This window comes from Microcebus murinus, chromosome 3, assembly GCF_040939455.1.
Source record: "Microcebus murinus isolate Inina chromosome 3, M.murinus_Inina_mat1.0, whole genome shotgun sequence".
Classification (NCBI taxonomy): domain Eukaryota; kingdom Metazoa; phylum Chordata; class Mammalia; order Primates; family Cheirogaleidae; genus Microcebus; species Microcebus murinus.
In genome coordinates, this window is record NC_134106.1 from 22827928 (window position 1) to 22852283 (window position 24356).

Genomic DNA, 24356 nt, shown 5'->3' on the forward strand with positions numbered 1-24356 from the left:
GGGAGAGAGGGGCTGGGGGAGGGCCGGGGTGCCTCGGCGGCCGCAGACCCCGCGAGCCGCGCGCTCCCACCGGGGCCGCAGCCTGCCTTCCTCGCGCGAGGTGAGCGGCTGGCGTCAGCGCGGCCGGCAGCCGGGGCAGGGAGGGGAGCGCTGCGTCGGCCTCCTCCCCTCCCGCGCCTCTTCCTCCTCCTCCTCCTCCTCCCCCCGCCCCCTCGCGCGCTCCTCCCTGCAAGGTGGAGTCTAGGGTTGACGTGAGTGAATCCACATGGTACAGGGGCTGGAGAATAAAGAGTGTGGAGTTGAACTCGTGCCATTGTAGTGACTCATCTCGGGCAGAGCGCAGGGGCTCCGAGCGATCCAGCGAGCGAGCGAGCGAGCGGCGCTCGGCGGGGACACAGAGAGAGAGGGCGAGGCGCGGACGGGCGAGGCGGGCCCGTCCGGGAGCGGGCGCTGGGGAAGGGGTGCAGGTCCGGGCGCCGGAGCAGCCACGCGGAGAGCGGGGCCGCGTCCCCCTCAGCGCCGGCTCAGCGTGAACCCCACGGGCCGCTGTCCCGCTGGCGCGCTCGGGCCGCGGCACGGGCGCACGCTGCCTCAGTCTCCTAGTCAAGTGTCCGACCCGCTCCGAAACTCCGGCGGCGAGTCGGCCACAGGAAGTTTACTCTCGGGCTCCTTTTCTAAAAGGAGGAAATAGAAGTTTCTCCAAGCGGGCAGCTTTTCTTTTCTCCTTTTTGGCCCTCTCTGAAATCGGGGGTGCCTGGAGCTGGCAAGCGAGGCTCGCCCGGCTCCTATTCTGTTTTAATTTCCAAATTTTTGATTGGGCCGTCGGTCCCCGGCTGGGCTCCGGCTGCGCGCGGGGGCGGGAGGGTGCGCGCAGGGGAGGGACCGAGGGACGCGCCGACTTTTAGAGGGAGGGACTGGGTGGACAACTGGTCCCGCGGCGCTCGCAGAGCAGGAAAGAAGTGCCGTGCGAGGCGCTCGGGGGACACTGTTCCCGGAGTGTCGCCGCCTCCCTGTCCTCGCCCGCTGCGGTGGAGCAGAAACCCGGAGTCAAGACTAGAGCCCGCGGCGCAGCCGGCGGACCAGCAAGCGCGCAGCAGCCGGTGCGCGGCCGCGGCGAGGGCGGGGGAAGAAAAACACCCTGTTTCCTCTCCGGCCCCCACCGCGGATCATGTACCAGGATTATCCCGGGAACTTTGACACCTCGTCCCGGGGCAGCAGCGGCTCTCCTGCGCACGCCGAGTCCTACTCCAGCGGCGGCGGCGGCCAGCAGGTAGGTGCGAGTCCCGGGTGCACCTGGCGGCGCGGGCAGACCCCGCCCTCTTACCGCCGCTGTGTCTTTTGCTTTCTTTTCCCTTTCTTGACTTGTCGAGAAAATATCTACTGGCCACCGTTCTAAGTTACAGATTTTCATCCAGTCCGAACCCCCTCCCCACTGCTTTTTAAACTGGAAGGAAGGGGAGTGGGCTTGAAGAGCCAACATATCTCTTTCTTCGCACTACATCTTATCCAGACAAGCTCCAGGAATTGCAGGACCCCCTACCAGGAGCCTGTTACCTCCTTCCAAGAACACTCGCCTTCTCTCCCTTCCCCACCCCCACCCCGCCCCCGAGGTGGACAGACAAGAAAATCTTTGCACCCACTGGCCCCTTCCGACTCCCTGGGACTACATTCCTGCGGAAAGCCCTCTCCCTTTCTTCCCCTCTTCTCCATCAGTCCTTGCTCGTTTCTGAAAGAGGTTGGGGACTCAGAAGAATGGGTAGGCTCCTTCACGTAATCCGGAGTGAGCGCGAGGCTGCCACTCTGGGAATCAGGTGCGAAGGTCAGGAAGGAAGAGACCATCCTTGATTGGCTACTGCCACCGCCTCTGTGCCCTATGCCCCGCTCCTGTAAGGGTGGGGGGCAGGAGCCTTCACTGCCCCGAAGAGGGAAGGAGCACCTTGAGGGTCTTGGGTACCTGGGGCAAGGAGGCTGGCAGACAGAAGTGGGGAAAGAGACATCACTTAGGCTCCCGGGTAGTTCTGGAAGCAGAAAACAACTTGTTTCCAAAGCAGCCAGACTGGTTTGCACTGGAGGGATTGTGTGTGGGGGACGATGTGTGTGTTTATAAATACCAGAAAGGTGCTGGGGGTGGGGGTGGGTGCTGGTGGGGTGTCTGGCCTCTGCAGCAGCTCCCCGCCCACCCCCACCCCCCAGTCTTGTGAGGGAGCTGGGTTAACACACAAGACCCACTACAACGTGAAGCCCACCTTGGTCAGCATCTGTAGTCTCTAGCAAAGTTGGCTGCAGCAAGAGATGCTCAATAAAGTCGTGGCCTTGACCTGTAGCAAGGGCCGGGGAAGGGGGGGGTTCCAGGGAGAAGTGGACCAAGCTGCAAAATATAGTGGAAACATGGCTCTCCTTTGAATCTCTTATGGAGAAAACAAAACAAGAGAAATAACTCATTCCAAGATGATTCCCTATACCTGGTGAGTCCCCAAAATGGTTTTGCTGTGTCTTCCCTCTCCCTCCCCTGGTGCCCCCACAAGCACTTGCTGTAGAGAGCCTCATCTGTTCATTGAGGTTGCAGTCAGTACACCATAATGAGCAACAAGGTGATGAGTTTAAAATCTTATCCGAAGAGTTGTTGATTGTGTTTGCTTCCCAGCCCTGTTGGTGGTTTGTATTAAATTCAAACATCATTAGGCAATGAGCTAGAGTCATTAATACCCATTCTCTTACTCTCCAATTCAACAAACCCTAAAATGCCTGTTTTCTCCTCCCTGAGTCAGGAAGGGATCTTTTGATTTCTTCTCTGTTCCTTTTGCTAATGTGTCCGTGGCAATGATCACTGAACTATTACAGTCTCACTGCCTGGCTTCACTTAGACCGGGGCCTGGATGGGAAGTCAGACCGGACATCAGTGCCCCAACTGAATAATCTGTGTCACTAGGGCTTTGAGCCCAGGATGTGAGCGGAGGCGATTCCCTGTTTTGGAAGAAAATCAGACAGGAAACCAGTGCTAGGAAGAAGGAAGAGAACTCAGTCCAGCAGAGTGTAGTGGGGCCTCATTACCGAAGCAAAAAGCAGCTGTTGGCTAATTCCTAGCGTGCTGTAACACATGAGGATTTTGCAATTAGCAATAACCAGTGCACAGGGTGCTCGCATATGCGCCTGCCCGTTCAGCCTGGCAGTGTGAGTGAGGCACCTTTCAAACCAGAGGGATTGGCAAGGTAGTGCCACTTTAGACAAGTTTCTCAGTCTGCCTGCTCCTTGGTGGGTGGGGGGCAAGTGGGTGGAGGGCAAGGAGGAGCGGGGAAGGTTTTTCCATCATTGCCCCAACTTTGAGCAAAATTGTTTTGTGGTCCTAAGGACTGACCTCAGAGGCTTTTGTTATTTCTCAAGTCTGTGCTATGACCCCGCCCTATCTCAGGCTCAAGGTAACTTTATTACATACCAGATAAAACCTGTAATCACTTTATTTCTCTCAGCTTCCTTTATTGGGAGACTTTCTGGCAGTTAGTGGATCAGCCTTCCTCCTTTATTGGCATCTCAAGGAACCAATCAGTGTAAGATAGGGTTCTCTGGGTTTTCTTTGGGCAAGTGAATATTATTTTTTCCAGGTCTCTTTGATTGAGGTGTCTAATATTCCCAAAAAGTTTGTCACTGGTTATTCAACCCTGAGCTTTCCTTTGGTCTTAACACATGGCCGTGAGTTCCAATGACGTTTGGGGATGGTGGCAGCAGACAACTCTTTGTTAAAGCCTCTGTTCTTATATATGGCAGGAACTTGAAGCATGAAAAATATTTCCTGTTCCAGTTATAGTTTTAATCTCAAAGATTGGTCATTGGTGATTTTGTTTTGTCAGTAATAGTTGCACGCATCTCCCCCTCCTGGATTTTTCTTTTTGTTGTTGTCGATGTTTTCTCTCTCCTAACTTTTCCTAGGAAAATACCTCCCAGATATATGCCCTGCCTGGCTGCTTGACTATTCCGGTTTCAGAGCCTGAGCATTACGCAATCCAGCCAGTTACACAAACATAGTTCATTTCATAACTTGTTTTCATCAGCTGGGCCCCCTTTTAATGAAGAAACAAAACAAAAACAAGACCTAGAACTTTTCCAAGGCTGCTATTTGTCTGTTTCTCAGATAACTTGTGAAAATAAATGAAGGGGGGGTATTTCCTTTTTGGAATCAAGGAATACCAGACTAGCTCTCTTCTTCCTCAACCACCCTTTCCCAAGACAAACACACACACACACACACACACACACACACACACACACACGCACACTCACACGCACACTCACACGCACACACACAAAATTCCCCAGAGTGAACTTTTGCCAACTGTACCAGACTGGGACATTCCTCACATCAAAGAACTTTTACCAGAAATGACTGTGATTCCCAAGTCAGCCTCAATCATACCTCGCTAGTGCCCCCTACAGGACATTTTTAGAAAAACTTTCTTGGGAATGTATTTTTCCAGTCTGGGAGCATGTTAACTTGGTTCATTTTCTGAATTCTTAGGATTTCTTTCTTTTTAATTAGGGACAAATAAATTCCATATATTTAGCAGTGGTTAGGAGCTGCTTGACTTCAAAAATGAGTTTCTTTTTAAAATTTTGTTCTAAATAAAACCTGGTTGAAAAAGGAGTGCTTTTTTTCTTTCCCTATTTTGATGTCTATCTGTACATTAGGGTGATCCCAAGGTGTTTTCAAATTCCCAGGACTTGTTTTCTTGATGTGTTTGTATTAAGAGGGGGAGGGTCGTTCAGACTTGGTGGGAATGTGGGAGGCATATATTAAGGGTCTGGGTGCTTTTTTTTTTTTTTTTTTTTTGCCTTGATCTTACAGATGTTGTAGATTAGGATCAAACAAAATGTTATCCCAAGAATTTGTCTGTTCCGCTGATTCTGGATGGTGGAAGTCAGCTTCACTTTTTCATCAAAGTGAGTGGGGTGAAATAGCAGTCATGTATTGTCTGAGTGGCAGTTGAATTTTCCTATCCAAAACCCTGAGTGCATTCCCATTACTTGATTTCCGCCTGTTTTATTATTCAAGGTGAGAGTAAAATTAGGAGACTTGTTCTCCTCTTTTGTATCTTAATACAAACACACCAGAACATATACATCCAAATTACTGCTGTCCCTTTCATTGTTTTTTCCTTGAGGAGGCTAAAAATTTGAGTGCCGTGGCCATTGCTCAGACTCAGAAAGGCTTTGCACTGCTCCTCTTTTGGAATTGCTTTCAGCACATTCTTTTGAAAATCCTCCCTGCTAACATATCTTTGTCCCTTGGAGGGTGAATTTGATATTTGGAAATTACCAAAAGATCTTTGGAACCAAGTCTGACACATGAAGTCTGGGTGATCAGGCTGACCACAAAGTAGAGCATGACCCTGTGTCCCGCTGGTGTCAGAGCGACCCTGTGAGCAGGGCACACCAAAGTAGCCACCTTCAGTGACAGCACCTTTGTCATCAATACCTTGGACTTTTTCCTTTATTAAACAAGAATAAAGATACTGGTTTTGAGAATTAAGGAAACTAACTTTCTGGTCTATTCATTGAAAGAAAGGGAAAAAAAATAGCATCATCAGTTAGTGGATATGTCTCATCCATGTTGTATGTGGTATCTGTTGATGGCCACAACATTTATGGCAGCTGCCCTAATTGAGGCAAATATATTCGTACCAAACCCCATTTGGTAACTCTACCCTCCTCAGTTCCCTGGGCTGGAGAGGGAAGGTGTAGGATTTCTCTTGGCCCACCCCCTGTCTCCCAGCCGGGTCATATGGCGCTGAGACCAGCAGGCTCACCCTCCTGCCTGCGGTTCTAAGGGAAGATGAGACGACAGGTCCTTCCCATCAGGTGCAGAGTCGCCGAGGACTGGTGGGAGTACCAACAGGGCGCAGAATAGTGGAGTGGATTCTCCAGGGCTTTGGAGTGGGGGCTTTTGGCCCAAAGGGCCCTGAAGGAAAGAAACTGGGGACCCTGGGGGATATGTATCTTCTTTTCCTTGCTAATCTTTTCTTCTGTGCTTCTCTTCACCCTGGCACCTCAGGGAAGGAGGTAGGAGCGGTTCTTTCATGTGAACCTGGGAAGGAGTGGAGGGTGACAGGACACTGGTCACCTGAGATAGCATTTGTATACTGTCACACTGTGGGAATTCGTGAGTTGTTAGCAACAATTTCCATTGTGACATAAGTGGCATTTCCTCACAGAGCAATGAAAGGTCAGAGATCAAAGTGATGTTCGATGTAGTCTGTGAAGACTGGTTGAATTCCATATAGAAGACTTTGGAGAACATCCCAAGTTCAGTAAAAATACAGCACATTTGCACTGAACTGAACCTCAGCAGGGGTATTATGGGAAGTATGAGGCAGCATTTGTGCTTAGCTTTTTCTCTTCTCCTGAGCCAATTTTCTGGGCTGTTGAAATTTTCCTTTTCCCATCTTGGGAATCTAGGAAAGGGGATCTTAAGAGGAAGAACCGAGTCCCTTCCTATACACACACAGTCGTACCTGTGCACTTGATGGGCTGCGTCTGCGCCCGCAGGGCTGTAGGGCTTGAACACTTGGAGGGCAGACGGGAATCAGTCTGATGGAGGGGATGGGCCCAGACACCAGTCTTGACTCCTCCTCAGACACCAGTCCCGCCCCACTCGGAGTCTCTGGGACAGGCTCTGCCCCATCCAGGCCTGTGGGAAACGGGGGGCCAAAGCCTACTTGCGAAAGGGCTTGGACTTCGGCTCAGGGTCTGGAGATTCAAGCTGATGAGTGAGAGCCTATCCCTTTGGCTCCTGGGGCTGGAGGAATACCTCAGTTCTGATTTTTTGCTTTCTTTTTTCTTCTCTTTGCTCTTTTCCCTCCAACCTGAGTATGGGAGATGAGAATGATCCTCTAGGACAGGAATTGACAGACTATGGCCCAAGTATTTTTGTAAATAAAGTCAAATGGAGTGCAGGCATGCCTATTTGTTTACACATTATCTCTGGCTACTTTCGTGTTAGAATGGCAGAGTTGAGTTTTGACAGAGACCGTACAGCCCACAAAGCCTAAAATGTTTGCTTTCTGGCCTTTTACAGGAAAAGTTTGCCGAATTCTGCTCTAGGATGTTGATGGAGACCACTTTGTCCTTTTATAGGCATTCTTGCCCACCCAGAGGTCACAGTTAAATAAAATATTTGGAGGCTTTGCCAGGCTGGAATGCCATACGGCCATCCAGTATCTTCAATCCTGTCCTGGAGGAGTAGTGTCCTGGGGGCTACAGAGCCCCAGGGGAGCCAAGTTAGGTCCTGGGTTACCTCTCCCCAACCGCTCACTCCCAACACACTGATACTACAATAAGACGACAACTGCCCTCAGTCCGGCTGCTGGGAAACTCCATACTGGTTTCTGTTTAATGTTAACTCATTCATAGAGAGCCATTATCCCCAACGTGGCATTTGGCTGATTCTTGGGTCTGTTGGCATAGAAGAATGCCAGGCTAACTTCTGGGACCACAAACTCCTAACCTCACCTCTTCTCTCCTACCCCAGTGTTGCTTTTTGAATAACACGTTCTGAGTTGAGACAGGACCCATCTCCCAGATCTAATTAAAACTTTTGTGTCTCCCAGAGAGGCTCCTCTTGGAGACAAAAGCCTTCTTTATCAGAGCCCCAGGCCCCTCTGGGGATGGGACATTGTTTTCCTTGCAGTTTGGAGCCAGTGTATTATCCAGATGGCTTTACCTCCTGTCTGAAACAAGGTGTACATGCATTTCAGAGGCAGTCATTACCTCCTGCCTGGTTTTTATTGCTGTCTTGTTTTGTCTAGAACAAGCCATTGCTGCAAGGAATGTGGCTGATGTATACCAGGGAGCACATTCTGCAGACCTGCCTTCCACAGCGGTGCACTGGAGCGCCCAAGAAGGGTTGAAAGTCATCCACTTATTCCAAAGGATCTTAGTTTTCCAAGCCTTTTTTATTTTTTTCTATTCTTCCACAGGCATTAAGTCTCTAAGCTTTGATTTAGGTTTTTCACTTGCTTCCCCAAGCCTCACATGGAGCACTTTGCTTGGTGGACTGAGGTATGACTCCCCTAGGTGCTTTCCTGAAAGAATAATAGCTAACGGCTCCCCCGTGGAGATAAGGGTCACATTAAGCCATGATGCTGGGTGCCTCGGGTGCATGTCAAACCCAGAGTGTGACTTGGGGAGAAGTTAAAACGTTGGGTGCTTCCCAGGAGTGGGAGGCTGGCAGTTCTCCCCGCAGCCTCAGCCACAGGCTCGTAGTGCCGCCGCTGATGGCACTGCTGGGGATGGCGACGATAGCACCTTACATTTGTTTGCTGCAGTGTTTCTCAGCCCTGGCTGCACATTAGAATCTGCTTGAGAGTTTTTGAAAAATACGTTTATCAGAGCCCCACCCAAAACAATTATTTTAGAGCTCGAATGGCGAGGCTCCGGCATTGGTGCTTTTTCTAAGCTTCTCAGCTTGTAGGAAATATTCTAATGTACAGCCAGAGTTAAGAAGCACTGGCGTGCTGTGTAGGCTGTGATGACAAGTAACTATTTATTTAACCCACATGACAGTTTAGGGTTTGGTTAGGGTTCCCCTCTACATCCATGGGACTGAGTCCTCAGTGCTCTGCCCAGAGCAGAGCACTTCGTGGCTAAGCCAGGCCCCAGCCCAAGCCTCCTGACCCCAGGTGCTGTGCTAAATTCCTGCCCATCCCATCCAGCAGCCTAGGAGAAAAATGGCTGTCTGGGTCTTGGTGCTTCTGCACACACTCAGCCATGCCTGCTGTACTCACTCACTCTGCCTCCACGCAGCCCCGCCTGGCTGTCCGCTTTTTCTCCTTGAAGATCGTTCCCCACTTGGATCCTTCCCTGTTGGCTGCACCCTTCCCTCCTTCACATGCACACACCCATACACACATGCTTCTCTTTTCAGTTAGCTCCTGATGAAAAGCCCAGTTGTCTTTGCCTTTGGAGGTGCAATTCAGATTCTATTGCTCTGGGTACCTTCCCCCCAGAATCCCAGAATCCATTGTACTGGGTAACATTCTTCACAGAATCTCAGAATCCATTGCACTGGGTAGCATTGCTCATGGAATCCCAGAATCCATTGTACTGGGTAACATTTTTCACGGAATCTCAGAATCCATTGCACTGGGTAGCATTGCTCATGGAATCCCAGAATCCATTGCATTGGGCAGCTCTCTGCCGGAGTTTTAGGGTTCGTTGCAGTTTCCTCACAGAAGCCCAGAGTCCATTGTGCTGGGTAGTTCTCTTCACTGAGTGCCGGTGGCCTGGGATGGTCTGGGAGGTGAGGCAGCCACATTCCACCGCCCAGGCTTGGGTCAGGTAGGAGGCAGGGTTGAGCGAGGAAGGGTCTCCAGCCCTGTCAGGTACTCTAAGCTTCACTTTATTTGCACAGCAGGACCCCAGATGTTGTCACAGGGCAAAGACAGTGGTGGTGGCAGCTCCCATTGCTGCTAATGCTTCTAATCCTGATTGGTCAGGACTGGACCAGAATTGGGGGGATACTGCAGCATCCATGCTGATGACAGTGGCATTTCATCTGGGGCCAAACAGGCCTCTGGGACCTGTGTAGTGAGAGGGAAGGTCTGTAGGAACCTTGGCAAGGATGACCTGACGCTCTGTCTGAGGGTGGTGGGGGTGAGACCAGCACTTAGGGCTGGATTTTGGAAAGAGAGAAGCAGGACTAGAGAAGCTTATGTAGTACTGTGCTTGAGAGCTCTGGCCTCTTTGTCAGGCTGGACTGGGTTTGAGTCCTGCTCACTGCTTATTGTGGCCTTGGCTAAGTTACTTAATCCCATTAAGCGTAAATTTGTGCCTCTGAAATGGAAATAGTGGTCATTCTTACCTTAGAGGCAGAATGAATGAGCTAATCTAGGTGAGACACTAACATGGTATCTGTTGATTGTAAGCACTCTGTAAGCATTAGCTGTTGATATTATTGTTGTCATTTCACCTATCAGCTTAGAGAAGAAACTGGAGAACTTTGTGTGGATACAGTAGTCACCTGAAGATGAGGGTTCACCTGGGTTCTGTCAGGGGGGCTTTTTTTTTTTTTTTTTTTAAACAAAACTTTATTGGTAATAGTTTTCAAATATGTTTACAACAGCACACTGTTCAAGAGGAAGTCTCGTCCTTCGCAGCACACAGGTTGAATCGCCCCGTGCCCACCCGGGGCCCCACCCCAGGCCTGAGAGCCCTCCTGGGATGGGGAGAAGTTATGAGAGGGACAAACAGAGGGACGAATTGGGGTGGCTCCCCACTTTTCTATTGAGAGATAAAAGCACAAATCTGACGGAGGTGGAAGTGACGGACAGCTGTTGGCTAAGCTAGAAGTGGGGCGCCCAGGATGGTGGAGGGACCCCAGAAGCTGCTGGGTGACTAAAACAGGCAGCCCCTCCCCAGCAACCCTGGCCTTGAACCCTGGGCTGTGGAGTGGGGCCCGGGGGAGGGGACTTTGCTTTCCATGCCCTTTTGCAGGGTTGCCTTCCCAACCGAGTGGAGAGGAGGCTGCGTGTTACTATCTGGCTGAGAATAAAATTAAGGAGTTTGGGGGGTGCTGCTGGGAGGAAAGACTCGGCGTGGGGCTCCCCCTCTGTCTTTTATTGGGGGGGTGACTCCTCTTTGGCAGGGAGAAGTTGGAAGTCGGGGACTCTTCCTTTCTCCCTCTTCTCTCATTTTCCAGTAGCTGATTTGGAGAAAGGTCAAGGCTAACTGCTGAGGAGCACAGCCCTCTTTAGTTTTTGTACTCTGTCATCATACTCTAAATAGGATGCTTCCTGCAGCGTGTCCCAGGGAGCTCCGCAATGTGGCACGGGCATAAATCAAGAGCTGGAGAGAAAACTCTGAACTAGTAGCACCTGAGTTTCCCGTAGATGCACCAGTGAACACAGATAGATAGATATGTAGGGTAGACACGGCAGGTCTGGCCCCAGCAAGGTACCGATGAATGGAAAGGAAGAGAGACAAGGGGAGCAAGAGGAAGTTTGGCTGCAAATGCCACCAACTGTTTAGTCTCATGGGTTGAAGGACACCTTCTCATGGACCTGGCCTTGCTCTGATAGGGTCATAGCCCCACCCTGAAGCTCTTTGGGAAGTGACAAAAGCAGACTCAGTGTGCTTCTTGGTATCACTGTTGCTCCAAAGCTGCTGGTGTACAAGTCTATTCAAAGTGTCCTGACCAGTACCCTGGGGAATAATTGGCAGGTGACTTAGGCTCAGGAGGCCCAGATGCCACATCCTGCAGATGTGCTTCCTGGAGGGCTACAGAGAGGGCCTGCTGAGCATGAGCAGGTAGGGACCACATCTGTCCTAGAAGTCATTTGGGATCGGATGGCATTGTCTCTCAGCCACTGGGGTGTGGAGTCCTCAAGACCCCAGTCAGGGAGCAGGTCTGATGTGAGGCCCCAGGGATAGTTAAGACCTCCTTGATTCTTGGATGTATGAGACTTGCCCAGGACTTGTCCAGGGAAGCCCACTTGGGGTCCTGACCTTGCCCTCCATGTACTGATGTGCTCTCTGCTGGTACTGGCCTCTGCTCTGTTAAATATTAATTTGTTCAGGATCCTGTTCTACTCAGTATTTATTGGCTCCATTGTATTTTTCTCCTCGTTTCAGAAATTCCGGGTAGATATGCCTGGTTCAGGCAGTGCCTTCATCCCCACCATCAACGCCATCACAACCAGCCAGGACCTGCAGTGGATGGTGCAGCCCACGGTGATCACCTCCATGTCTAACCCGTACCCGCGCTCCCACCCCTACAGCCCCCTGCCGGGCCTGGCCTCTGTCCCAGGACACATGGCCCTCCCAAGACCCGGCGTGATCAAGACCATTGGCACCACCGTGGGCCGCAGGAGGAGAGATGAACAGGTATAGCTTGGACCAGTGGCAAGGAGCCACGTTGGTGGCTTTTGGGGCCTGACAGACATAGAATATTCTGCAGAGTTGTAAGGGGCAGGGTTAATGTTCTGGGAGCACTGAGGAGACGAGGAAGGGGGACAAGGAACACATCCTCCTCATCACTGGAGGCAGAGCTAGAGAATTGAGAGCCAGGGCTGGCTCTGTCATCTCACTCATGTCCCTTGGCATCTCTAAGTCTCAGTTTCCTCAGCCACAAAATGGGGATCGTGCTTCCGACTAGCCAGGACTTGCTGCTCTAGTGAGCTCAAGTGTGGGAGCACTTGTTGCAAGTAGGAAGGTGTCAACACAGGGGAAGGACTTTTGTGACCGGCTGGCAGTAGTATCCTTCTCTGGTCCTTGGCAGAGGGGCCCCAGGACAAGCGGCCAGGGAGCCCTGGCTGTGAGCTGCTGTGGATTAGCCCCAGGCTGTCTCCCAGTGTGTGGCACAGGCCAGGCACCCAGCAGACTGAAAGAAAGGGTCAGGCCCTCGGTACTGCCCCTGTGACTTTGCATTCCTCCCCAGCATCCCAGGCCTCCAGCTCAAAGCAGGAGCCCATTTCAAGGGCCTGGAATGCATGTTCCAGCACTACAGTGACTGAGGCTTCAGGAATCTGTTCGGCTGTGTTAGGTGACAGGGGAGTGTGAGTGGGGGTGGTCAGACATCAGCCTTTCTTCAAGGGGCTCAGCTTTGCGAGTGGGTTGACCTGGCTGGGAGGGAAGCCAGAAACTGGTGGGGCCTCTGTTATTTAGGCAAGACTCAAAGGCTCATCACCTGTATCAACAGCCAGCCAGGGCAGTGCTCAGTCTCCTGCTTCCAGAAGGAGACATCAGAATCATGCATAATCCCAGAAAGAAGGGAATAAGGCCTTCAAAGAGTACCATCTAAAAAAAAAAAAAGAGTACCATCTGTCCCTCTGCACAGGTGATACAGCAAAGGCCCAGACACACCTGCCTGGGGTCACTTAGCAAGTGAGTGGGGAAGTTTGGACTAGGCCCCAGTTCCCTGGACTCCTATGCAGTGCTCGTTCTACAAGGATATGCCACCGTGAGCCCAGGGAAGGGAAAATGCATTAGCAGTGGAATCCCTTTTTTAAATGAGATGTTAACCTGGTGAACTGCTCCAGTGACAGCATTGGAACCCTTTCCCATTTCAACCACACCCCATCTCCACCCTGGGATCCCGAGGGCCCCAATGGTCCAATCTAAGGACCTTTCAAACCTGGTTCCCAGTGGATAAAGGTGGATCCAGTGCCAGGCATCCCCAGGATGCTGAGAATTACAGGGATCACTGCTCCGAGGAACTCAGGGGCCCTGCTCCTCTGAGAACAAAGCTGGTCATATCTACTGTGTGTTGGTTTGCTCTGTTGCTGGTGGGGCCACAGTGCAGGGCCACTTGGGAAGGTATGTCTGGTCAACACTGCGATAGAGCTCACAGGGCCACGCTGGGCTTATGCTGCTGGGGCAAGTGGCCAATATCCCCCTCACAGTTGCTTTCCATAATCGCAGTTGTAAATATTACAGTAGCAGTGACCATAATGTCCTTTATAAATACGCCTCCTCCAGGCAGTCCAAGGTGCAGAGCTTTGTAGTCACTGATGAGCTGGATTCTCCCAGGACATAGGCAAGCCCTGAGTGAAAGCCAGGCTTTTGAGGGACCCTTTCAGGTACCAGGACAACAAAGCAAGATTTGCTGAACACTCTTTACTCTCTTCTGGGCCTATGTCACGCCAAATTTGGAAGTTTATCTCCAGAAGGGACTTTGGAGATCATCTTTTCTAATTTTCCCTCTACCCATTTTATAGATAAGGAAACTGAGGTCCAGAAAGGTGAGGGGGCTTGCCCGGAGTCACACAGTGAGTGAGCAGCATGGCCAGGGCTGGAGTCTACCTCTTTTGACCTTTAGCCCTGTGGTTTTCCCGCCACACCACCTAGGCGTGCCCAAAGACAATCTGTCTGGAGAATTTCCTTCCTTTTTTGAGAGGGAGGGAGAGAACAAGGAGCATTTTATTCCACGTCAGTTGGGTCAGTTGGGAATTCCAACGACCATCTGGCAGCTCTGAGGAAGCCTGGCAGTGGCATCCCAGAGCCATGGCTGCTCAGGTTCCTGGCCCCAGGGTCTTTGCTCCAGCTCACGCTGCTTCCCCACCCTCCCCCGGGGGGAGGAGCCTGTTGCCAGGAGCGGCCTCCTGCCCTCCTCTGGAGCCCGCCCGCCTGAGGCTGCCTCCGTGCCCAGTGGCACGACTCTGAGCAGGCAGGGAGGGGAGGGTGTGTGGCTTGTGGGTGCGTATGTGGTGGTGGCGCCGACACACTCAAGCTGTAACCACGCCGATCGCGCCGCCCCTGAACACTTCCTATGTCGACAGCTCCCACAGTTGCCTCACACCTGAACAGGCGGGGAGAGACTTCTAGGCCAATCAGGAGGCCCAAAGTTGTCTAGAGGCAGCCAAGGGGGAGGGAAGGAGTGGATCACGGCCAGCCTCCTTCTTTTCTAGTGGTGGACTTTAGTGGCCCCTCATCAGTAGGGGCCCTGGAGGGCTTGCTAGACCTAAGGGACCCTGTATGGCCCTTTCAGTGGTGATCAGCTGCTGGGGCCAGTGGCCAGTGTCCCCTCCCAGTGCAGCAGGGCCATAAGGCTCTCTTGGCAACTCAGCTGGCCTCCAGTCGAGACAGGTTTAAGAGCAGCAAATATTCAGAGCCTTGGCCAAGTGGCCTCATGACCTCAGCCAGGCTGCGGGGTCACCAGCGTAAACAGCCACAGGATTTTCCTCTCTGATGCCCTGCCCTGCTTTGCTGTTTAGAATGTGACAGCAACAGACCTCCAGGGCTATAGGGAATATCCTGGGACTCTGACTTGGCTTCAGCCAGGACAGTGGCACTTTCTGTCACAGGGTGGCCAGCAGTCGAGGCAGCGTCCCTCCATGGGGCAGCTTCTCTCCCCTCCTCCAAAAGTGGCTTCAGCTTTTTTCCCATGTGTCCCTTGAGCGTGGACCCAGGTCTTATGCCCCTTGGAATCTTCTAAGCCCACAGTCTAGCACCGGGCACATAGTAGGTGTCCAGTCACTGTCTGATAAATGAATGTGATGGTGTTTGCATTGCTTTCTGCTTTGGCCCACAGCCATCTCCTTGTGCCACCACCTCTGTCTGGGAGGAGCACCAGGTCACAGCTCTGGAAGGGCTCTATGTAACCAGAGCATTGGCCCCGCTTAGTACAGCAGAGTTCTTGCCTTCTGGTATGAGTGACATGTCCCTAACCATCCTCATTGAAGGAGCTAGATCCTAAGCTCTTTGCAGGGGATTGTTCTTTGTTCACAGATAAATCCCAAGCCCCTAGAACAGCATCTGGCACGTAGAAGTAGGTGCTTGTTTGTTGAATGAATGGATATGGTGGGCAGCATGATTTAACATCCTGGGAGCTCCTCCTCTTGCTTGTCCTGTCCAGCCCAGTACTGCGCCACACCAGGAGTCCTTGGGGTTGAACTGTGAGCAGCTGGCACTCCAGGGCAGGCAGAGGAAGTCGGGAGTGGAGTGGTCTCCTTGGCCCTCCCAGTGGTAACAACAGCACAATCCCTCCTGGGCGCTTCTTGCCCTCGTGAGGACTTTGGGCCCAGCTACTTAACCAAATGGGGATAATGAGGCTTGCAGAGCAGGCAGAGCTGTGGGAGGGTAATTAGCCGGGTTTTGGAAGAAGCTGCTTAAGTGGGTAGGGTCAGGCCTGGCTGTCTCTCTGGCCCTGACGGGTGCTGAATCAGGGCTCACGTGACAAATGCTGCCATCATGCCTGGCCAGTGAGTCCCTGACCCATTGCTGTCCTGCTGTCCCTTTAAACATGGATATCACCTTCAGGGGCAGAGTCACACTCCCAGGCAGCTAAACACCAGTGAGTTGCACGTTCTGGGACCTCTGAGCCCAGCCACACTCCTCTTGTCCTCCTTCTTCCACTCCCAGTTCCAGAAGGGCCTCTTGCCTTATTTAAAATACAGTTTTTTAAAAAATGCTGTTAACCATTTATCCCATTCTAATCATGATACTTGACCTTGGTCTCTAGCTGTCCCCCGAAGAGGAGGAGAAGCGTCGAATCCGGAGAGAGAGGAACAAGCTGGCTGCAGCCAAGTGCCGGAACCGCCGCCGGGAGCTGACGGAGAAGCTGCAGGCGGTGAGGAGCTCTGCGCGGGGTGGGCGCACGGGGTGGGCGCACTTCTGGGTGGGCACAGCAAGAGCCCCAGGCTCCTGCCCCGCCCCCAGCCTTCTCCTTTTCCACAAGTGCCCTATAGCTGAGTCAGTGGAGGTAGAACACTCCTTCCCTTGCACACGTGGGTCAGCACTGCTCGGATTAAAAAAAGAGAGGGGCAGGGGGCTGATCTTTGGCACCAGCTGACCTTTGGGCCTAGAGAGAAGAAACGGACAAGCTTCTTGGGCCTAGCACCTTTTTTTTACTCAGTTCCTGAGAGTTCTCTGTTCTCAGACCTGCTGGGGCTCCTGGGTGAGGGATGGCAGAGGGTGCTGGTGTCACTGGTCCCTGGGAGCCAGGGTAGGGACAGCCTGCCCCCTCCAGGGCTACTTCCCCAAGGTTCCAGCCTACCCCCAGCAGGAGTGGCCCAGCCAGGAGTGGCTGGCTTGGGTGGGGGTGGGGAGGCTGTCATGGTGGAGACGGATCATGTGCCAGCTGAGTTGTATTTCCTTGGGGTTTTCTCATGCCTTTCATGGGCTGGAGGGTTCCCCTTCATGTGGCCTTGGGACCTCATTGTGCCCTTGTGAGTCACTCCCCCATGCTACCTAATTGCCCAGACCAGGGCCCGTGGCCTTGCCCTTCCCTCTCATAAGCTTGACCTGACGGTCACGTCACTCCCGCTCCAGCCCAGCCACACAGGAAGGGCCGTGTGCCACATGGAGGAAGCCCAGAGCTGGGGCCGCCCCTCCCAGGTGGAATGTTTTCAAAGTGAGGAGATGAGTGAGATTCTGTCTGTGGGCCTCACAGTGACTGGCCCAGAGGGGACTTTGGAAACAGTCCATCACTTTCTGTAGCCCCCTCAGGTACCATCCACCTGCTTAAGCTTCCCTTTGTCCGTCCTGCAGCCCTCGCGGCAGGAATGCCGGGGTGCCGTACTCGTGTCCCCGGAGCGTGAGTGGGAGTGTTGCCAGGTGAGGCACCGTGAGCGAGCAGCACTCCACGTGGGACTCGCTCAGCAGAGCCGTCCCCAGCGCTCGCCGTCCCCGTGGGCACTTCAAGGAGCCCCAGAATAGCCCGGCCCGAGGCCCCTCTATCTTCCCCTTCCCCCAGGAGCCTCATGCCCTACTCCCCCGCCTCCCCCGCCCCTGACCCAGCCACATCCTCTACAGGAAGCCTCTCAGAAGCTCATGACGTTTGTCAGACCCTTGAGACAGATGGAAACTTTTTTTCACTCCGGAATATGCTGTGCTCTGCTCAATGAAGCTCTTGCCCGTATCTCCTTGTTTGCGAACAGGAATCTGTGTTAGGGAAAAAGTGGGCAGGAGGCCAGCGACACACACCTTTTCCCCTCCCACAGCGGCTCCCTCCATGGGCGTTTGCTCATCTGCTTCTCTGGCTTTGTGTGAAAGAGAGGGCCTGAGGTCCTCTTGGGGTGACCCTGGCATCCTCTCAGGCCCTCTCAGGCCACCAGGTTCCTCTTCTGTCAAGCACAGTGGCTGAACTGAATGTCCTCGGAGGGTTTGGGGAGTCCGGAAACATGTGCTTCAGAAATTGGAGCAAAAAAGGGAGGAAGGGCTGTGATGGTCCCGCCGGGCTTGGCTGAGCCCTTATTACGAGCCAGGCACTGTGCTAGGTGCTACGAAATCTCCACTCTGATGCAGCTTAGGGCTTAGCGTTTGTGCGTCCACAGGTGAGCTGGCTTGGAGTGGAGGAGGTAGAGAAGGAGAAAGAGGGGTGGGGCTGCACTCGCCATGCAAGTCTGTTACCCACCCCTCAGGGGGCCCAGGGGACAGTCAGGGCACCAAGGCAGTAGAGCATAGTAGCACATGGACTCTCAAGACAGATACTTTAGGAATCAAATTTGGGCTACCCTACCTGCTAGCTTTGTGACTTTGGGCAAATTATAAAACTTCTCTGAACCTGGGTTTTCTCATCTGCAAAATGGGTTGATAATAACATGTGTTTTCAACAACTGCTGGAGGATTGATTGAGATAATCCATGAAATGCTTAACACAATGTCTGGCACAAAGTAGGTGTTCAATTATGGCAGCAGCGATTGTTGTTTCACTCCTCCTCTACACCTACTTTCCTTCTTTTGAATTAAAAGGAGTCTTGAGCCTGCAGGTGACTCAGAACCAGCAGGGTCTGTGGCCAGGTGTGTGAGCTGGCCGCTCACAGTCGTCTGAGGACATTGCTTGTTTTCCCTTTCCTGCCTGTATTGGAACCACCCCTCAGCAGGTTGCTGTCCCTCACATCCCTCTCTTTCCCCTGCAGGAGACGGAGGAGCTGGAGGAGGAGAAGTCAGGCCTGCAGAAAGAGATCGCTGAACTGCAGAAGGAGAAGGAGAAGCTGGAGTTCATGTTGGTGGCGCACGGCCCCGTTTGCAAGATCAGCCCCGAGGAGCGCCGATCGCCCCCAGCCCCAGGGCTGCCGCCCATGCGCAGTGGGAGTGGTGCAGTAGGTGCTGTGGTGGTGAAACAGGAGCCCCTGGAAGAGGACAGTCCCTCATCCTCATCAGCAGGGCTGGACAAGGCCCAGCGCTCCGTCATCAAGCCCATCAGCATCGCTGGGGGCTTCTACGGGGAGGAGCCGCTGCACACCCCCATCGTGGTGACCTCCACGCCTGCTGTCACTCCGGGCACCTCAAACCTCGTCTTCACCTACCCCAGCGTTCTGGAGCAGGAGTCGCCCGCGTCACCCTCTGAGTCCTGCTCCAAGGCTCACCGCAGAAGCAGTAGCAGCGGGGACCAGTCATCAGACTCCTTGAACTCCCCCACTCTGCTGGCTCTGTAACCCAGCTCGCCTCTCCTCCCCAGCTCCGGAGGGGGTCCTTGTCACTGCCTCCTTCCCAGGGACCAGCACCTTCAAGCACTCCAGGGCCGTGAGGGCAAGAGAGGGACGTGCCAGGGAGCTTCCTGGCTCTGGGGGACCCAGGTGGGACTTGGCAGCAAGGCGCTGGAGGACTTGGGTTGATCTCTTGGAAGCCATGGGACCTCCTCCCTCATTCATCTTGCAAGCAAATCCTATTTCTTGAAAAGCCTTGGAGAACTTGGTTTGGTGGACTTAGACATCTCTATGGCTTCTGAAGAGCCTGAAGCTGGCCTGGACCGTTCCTGTCCCTTTGTTACGATATTGTCTCTGGAGTGATGGTGTCCTTCCCTGCCCCACCAAGCATGCTCAGTGCCTTTGGTTTCACCTTCCCTCGACTTGCCCCTTCCCTCCCCCAGTGTCAATTTCACTCCCTCTTGGTTTTTATGAAATTTGCCATGACATTTCATCTGGGTGGTCTGAATATTAAAGCTCTTCATTTCTGGAGATGGGGCAGCAGGTGACTCTTCTGCTGGGGCTGACTTGTCCAGAAGGGACAAAGTGCAATACAGAACCTTCCCTACCCCAGTGCTTCCCATTGTGCCAGCATCTCCAGAACTACCAGCGGGGCTCGCTGAGCTCTCAAGGAGATGCCACCGCCACTGGGAGGCTCGGAGGACCCTTCCTCCTCACCCTCGGAGACGGCTTTTGGAGGAGCGGCTTGGCCAGAAGACGGGTGTGAGTGAGACGGCAGGGCCCTGGTTGGGTTTGCCAAACGCCTAATTACCAGGCCAGGAATAGTGCCAACAAAGCCGCACGGGTGTCCTAGCCAGCTTCCCCTCACCGGTGTCTTGAGCAGGGCGTCTCCTGTAATTACTGCCTCGCTGTTCTGCCCCTGGACCCTTCTCTCCAGACCAGGGAGGCGTCCCTCCCTAGGAAACACAGGTCGCTCCAAGTCCCTGCCGGGCCCCACCCTTCCCCAACCCTGGCTCTCAGGGTGACGCCACCCACGGAGATTTAATGAGCGTGGGCCTGGACCCTCCCCAGATTGCTGCCAGGGGCCCCTCCCCAAGCCTCCAAGGAGCATCTGCCCAGGATGGGGAGGCAGGGCAGGGAGGAGGGCTGCAGCCATCGGAGGGTGGAGTGGTGTTCGCAGCGGCCGCAGCCCCAGCGCTGGCTTGGCTTGTCCCGGCTGCTGGCCTCTCATGAGGCGCTGCGCCTTTTCTGCCCTCTGTGGTCATCTGCCACCTGATGGATTAAGTGCTTTCTCTTTTACACTCCCCTGCCCCCACCCCAGTGTGCTTTTCTGGCCCAGTCAGCAAGCTGTGAACAGCTGGCCTGCACTGTCGCTGTGGCTTATGGCTTATGTGCCATTCCTGGTTGTATGTTGAATCTTTCCGGCTGCTGAAATTGGAGACAGAATGTGTTGCTTCCCACTGCAGGAGCGCTGCCCCCTTCCCAGGTTGGGGGTGGGGAAGGGGTAGCCCTGGCTCCCAGCAAGAGCCTGCCTCCCACCGCTCTGAGCTCTGAGCCTTTCCTCCCCAGGGCGTGGCTCCCACTGAGCTTCCTGTCACGCAGGGTCTTGACCCGTGTCCTGGGAGCAGCTCCAGGCCAGAACTGGTGGCTGCTGGGCCAGTGCTCTGAGGTGGACTCTGCTGCTGAGATCATCTTAGTTTGCTTGAGAGATCAGTTTCCAAGTTCAGCTCTGGAGACAGCAGTGACGTGTTCACGGCTTGTTCCCTCACACATCGAGGCCACACGTGCTGGTCATTATTTAATGTCCATTTCCCACTTTCGTGCACTAGACACGCAGAGTGGAACAGCCGTACGCTTAAAATATACTGGAAGGGATGGATGTGTGTGCAAGGGTTAGGCCACGCAGAGAGAGGAGATGAAAAGAAAAAGGATTTTGTTCAAAATACTTTGAAAATGTTACTTCCCGCATTCCTTGGCTGTGATGCCGCCCTCCCAGTTCCCCAGCGACTCCTAAGAAGATCGGGCAATTGGGTTTCTGGCTTCACATGAATCAAAGAAGCAGAATTAGCCAGGAATAGCAGGAGATGGGCAAAGAAAATCAGGGTGCACTCAGCTCTGAAAGGCTTAATCATCTCAAGCGGTATTTGTAGCCAAGCGGGAGCTATTTGGTTTTTGTATATAGAGATATTTCTTAAATGAAGCTACTTTCTGGTCTTTTATTTCTAAAAGCCCCCTTACTCCACTTTGTGCAGCATGGATCTCCAACACTGGTCACAGTCTGGGACTTACCGCCAGGCTGGGCATACCTGAGACACAGCTTGGCTTCAGTTCAGGTTCCAAGCTGTGTTGGCATTGGGACCAGTGGAAGGCAAAAATCCAGCCAGTCCACAGGATTCTAAAGGCCTCTACGCTGTGTTCCCTTTTAAGACCCTCTGGCTTTGTCCTAGGAGGTGTTTGGCCAACCTTTCCCCAATGCCAGAGGTTATTTGGGGAAGGCTTAATATTCACACTTAAGTCAAGAGCATATGCTCAGTTTACTTCCTTTTGGCTTGCTCTCCAAGTTCGTTCTCCCCCCCTCCCCTCTCTCTCACACACACACCCCCTTGATCCAGAATCACCAGACACCTGGCCAGCTGTTTTCTCCTCCATGGCTCCAGCTAAGGGAACAGCTGCAGTGGGGATGCCTTTGTGCTCGGGTTAGGAACTGCTGTGCTTCCCCGTGTCCCCAGCCATGAGGCAGCTGGTGTGGACTCTGGTTGGGCTGCAGGCAGCTCTGGGACGGCAAAGGGCAGGCACTCCTTGATCAGCTGGTGTAAAACACACAGTCCTCCCGGCCTCCTGGCTGGCCTTTCTGGGAACAGTCTTCTCCCAGGCTGGGTGCATGGGGACAGCTGCTGACGTAGGAAAGAGAGGAGATCTCAGGTGAAGCTTGGGGAATTGCTGGAGCCAACTCCAAGCAGAGAATTCATTGGGGAGATTTTTAGAAAGAGGCAAACATTGTTCTGCCTGTGTTAACGGCCAGGTGTGTCCACTGTGGCCAGTCACACAAGCATCTCAAAGCCAAGAGCCATCTGGGCTACTGCTTCTCTTTCTCAGGTGTTGGGGAAGGCAGTTTCCCTCTGTTCTCACTTGACTCCAAGTATAAGGGGGAGTTGAACGGCCTGGAGCATTGTGACTGTTTTCTCCCTTTTCCTCGATGATGGACCAACAGTGCTCCTTGCAGTCTAACCAAGTCAGTTTCAGGTTGATTTCCTTCCCTGATCAGACATCTTTGTGGCCCCTTTAGGAAGGAAAAGAAGAAAAAGCACCTACTATGTGCCAGACACTGTGTTAGGGCACTTTTGTATATATCCTTTCTAGGATGACACTAAAGGATGAGGGCATCTCTTTATAAAAGGTCCCCAAGTAATGGATAAACAAAAACACTTGGAGGTGAGGTCTTTCTTCAGAGATGGAGGTAAGATTGCCTTCAGGCTAATGTTTGTTCTCAAAGACCCAACCCTTGCAATATCCTCCCACCTCCAAATTTCTTCTCCTTCTACCCTGCCACATGCTCCTGTGCACTCCTCAGATGTTCAAAGGGTAACCTGAGTCTTTACAGAATTTGTAGACCAATAGAGTATGTGGTGTGTATAACTTTCTTTTAAAAAACGTAAGGAAAGGGGTCTTGCTGCATTCTGCTTGTTGAGTCTTTTGGCATTCATCTTAAAAGCCAGCATCTCACTATTTATTGACAGGTTTATGTGTGTATGGTATGTGTGTGTGTGTTCATGTGCATGCGCACATGTATGTATACATTTTCAGGCGTGCTGTGTCCTCCTCTAGCTTTTTAAAGGAAACCTAGTCATTCTGCTACTAATCTGGCATCTTCTCATGCTTCCAGTGCTTGGGCCACACATCAACAAAGGGTTTTAATTTCCCGATGCTGACGACATGTTCAGAAGGGGCTGGATCAAATTTTGAGGGGGGTATAGGAAAGGGAGAGGGAGAAGAAATTGACATTTATTTTATTATTTATTTTAAATGTTTACATCTTCTTTGTGTTGTATCAAGCCTGAATAGAAACAGATAGCATTAAAATACTCAGTTCCCCTCTCTCTTGCTTCCTTTTTTTTTTTTTTAAATTTAGGATAATGATGCTTTTTTGTTGTTGTTTCTAAAGTGATTTGTGACTTGTGCTGTATAAACTGTATTAAAAGGTTTTGTTTCTAAAGATGGATTGTCATTCCTCTGGGGACAGTGGTCGCCAAGAAATCTACATTGTAAGAGAACACAACAAAAGATCCTGCCCTGTTTCTCAAAATTTATTTTCTCTGTATGATTAAAAGTTTATTCCATTTATTTCAGTTTGTGTTTACTTGATTTTGAGGAAGAAAATATTTGACTTTGTACAAAGAATAGGTATCAGGGTGTCTTTTCTGCAGTGGGAGATGTATATATAGTATTTTGGTGTATAGTGGAAAACCATAAGCTTTGTGCATCTGTATTTGAGATATGTCAATGATGTGGAGTGAAGTCTGCTATAAGGTTCTGGAGGCAAATGAGTTGTACAAGGTTCCTATAGCTCTTTGGGGAATTATTATCTTTCTGGGCACCTTTTTTTTCTGGGCTCCTGTTTTTTTAAGTAATAATAAAATGATCCCATTGGAGAGTCTCCTGCATAGATCTCTCCAAGCAGAACCATGAGCTCAAAATTTTTGTATAATTTTGAAAATTGAGGAGTAGCTCTGTTCTGAAGCATCTCTGGTGGTGTTTTTTTGTCGTCGTTGTTTTGTTCTGTTTTACTGTATGTAATACAAGCCTACAGTATTTGCACTAAAGAAAGCTTGTTAGAAAAAGCTTGCTGCTATGGAAGAAAGAACATATTAAGACTTTTTTTCCCTTGCGGTTTTGTTGTTGTTGTTGTTGTTAGCTTTTCCACTTTCAGTTGAGTAGCATTTTGTAGAATAAAATGAATTAAGATTGAAGAGCCTCTGATGATTGGTTTATTCCATCTTTTCTTCCTATCTCTCCTGTCCCTTCTCTTTTTCTTCTTTTCCTCTCTACCTTTGGCCCCCGTGGGTGAAGCTGGTCTCTGCTGTTGGCGGGGAGGGTGGCAGCAGGGGGGAAGCAGGGAGGGACTCACTTAGGACCTCTTTTGTGAGACTGTGACGGGGGCTCCTGGGAGGGCAGCAGAGCAACTCCACTCCTTCCCCTTTCATTCTTCTTTCCCCCTTTGACTCCACATCCTATTTCCTGAGAAGTGTCCCAGGGCCTAATTCTCAGCCAGTTGCCAACTATTACCAAGGTGTAAGCCAATAAAAGTGTAAGGTGCTGTCCCTTCCCTGGGGTATTTTGTTTGAACAGGTTGACTCTGGAAACCCAGAAATTTTCAAAGAACCAATTAAATGTACGGCTAAGGTTTTCATGGTGGTCAGATGAGATCATGTGCAGGACAGGGCTTGGAAAACAACCAAGGTGTGCAAGTAAGTGGGATGATCACATTTCTAGACTTCCTTTTTG

At 52.0% G+C, this 24356-nt stretch overlaps 1 protein-coding gene across 2 annotated transcripts; it reads left to right on the top strand.

Moving 5' to 3' along the window:
- Positions 1–291: 291 nt before the first annotated feature.
- FOSL2 (FOS like 2, AP-1 transcription factor subunit) lies at positions 292–23821 on the top strand. Of its 2 annotated transcripts, none has more exons than XM_012788313.2 (4): positions 292–1270; positions 11620–11871; positions 15947–16054; positions 18345–23821. In XM_012788313.2, exons 1-4 carry the CDS (start codon positions 1169–1171, stop codon positions 18861–18863), a joined length of 981 nt encoding a protein of 326 aa, XP_012643767.1. In that variant the 5' UTR covers positions 292–1168; the 3' UTR covers positions 18864–23821. The 2 variants fall into 2 exon arrangements, with proteins under 2 accessions (XP_012643767.1, XP_075856756.1); XM_076000641.1 differs by lacking the exon at positions 292–1270 and adding an exon at positions 4803–8049.
- The last annotated feature ends 535 nt before the right edge of the window (positions 23822–24356 follow it).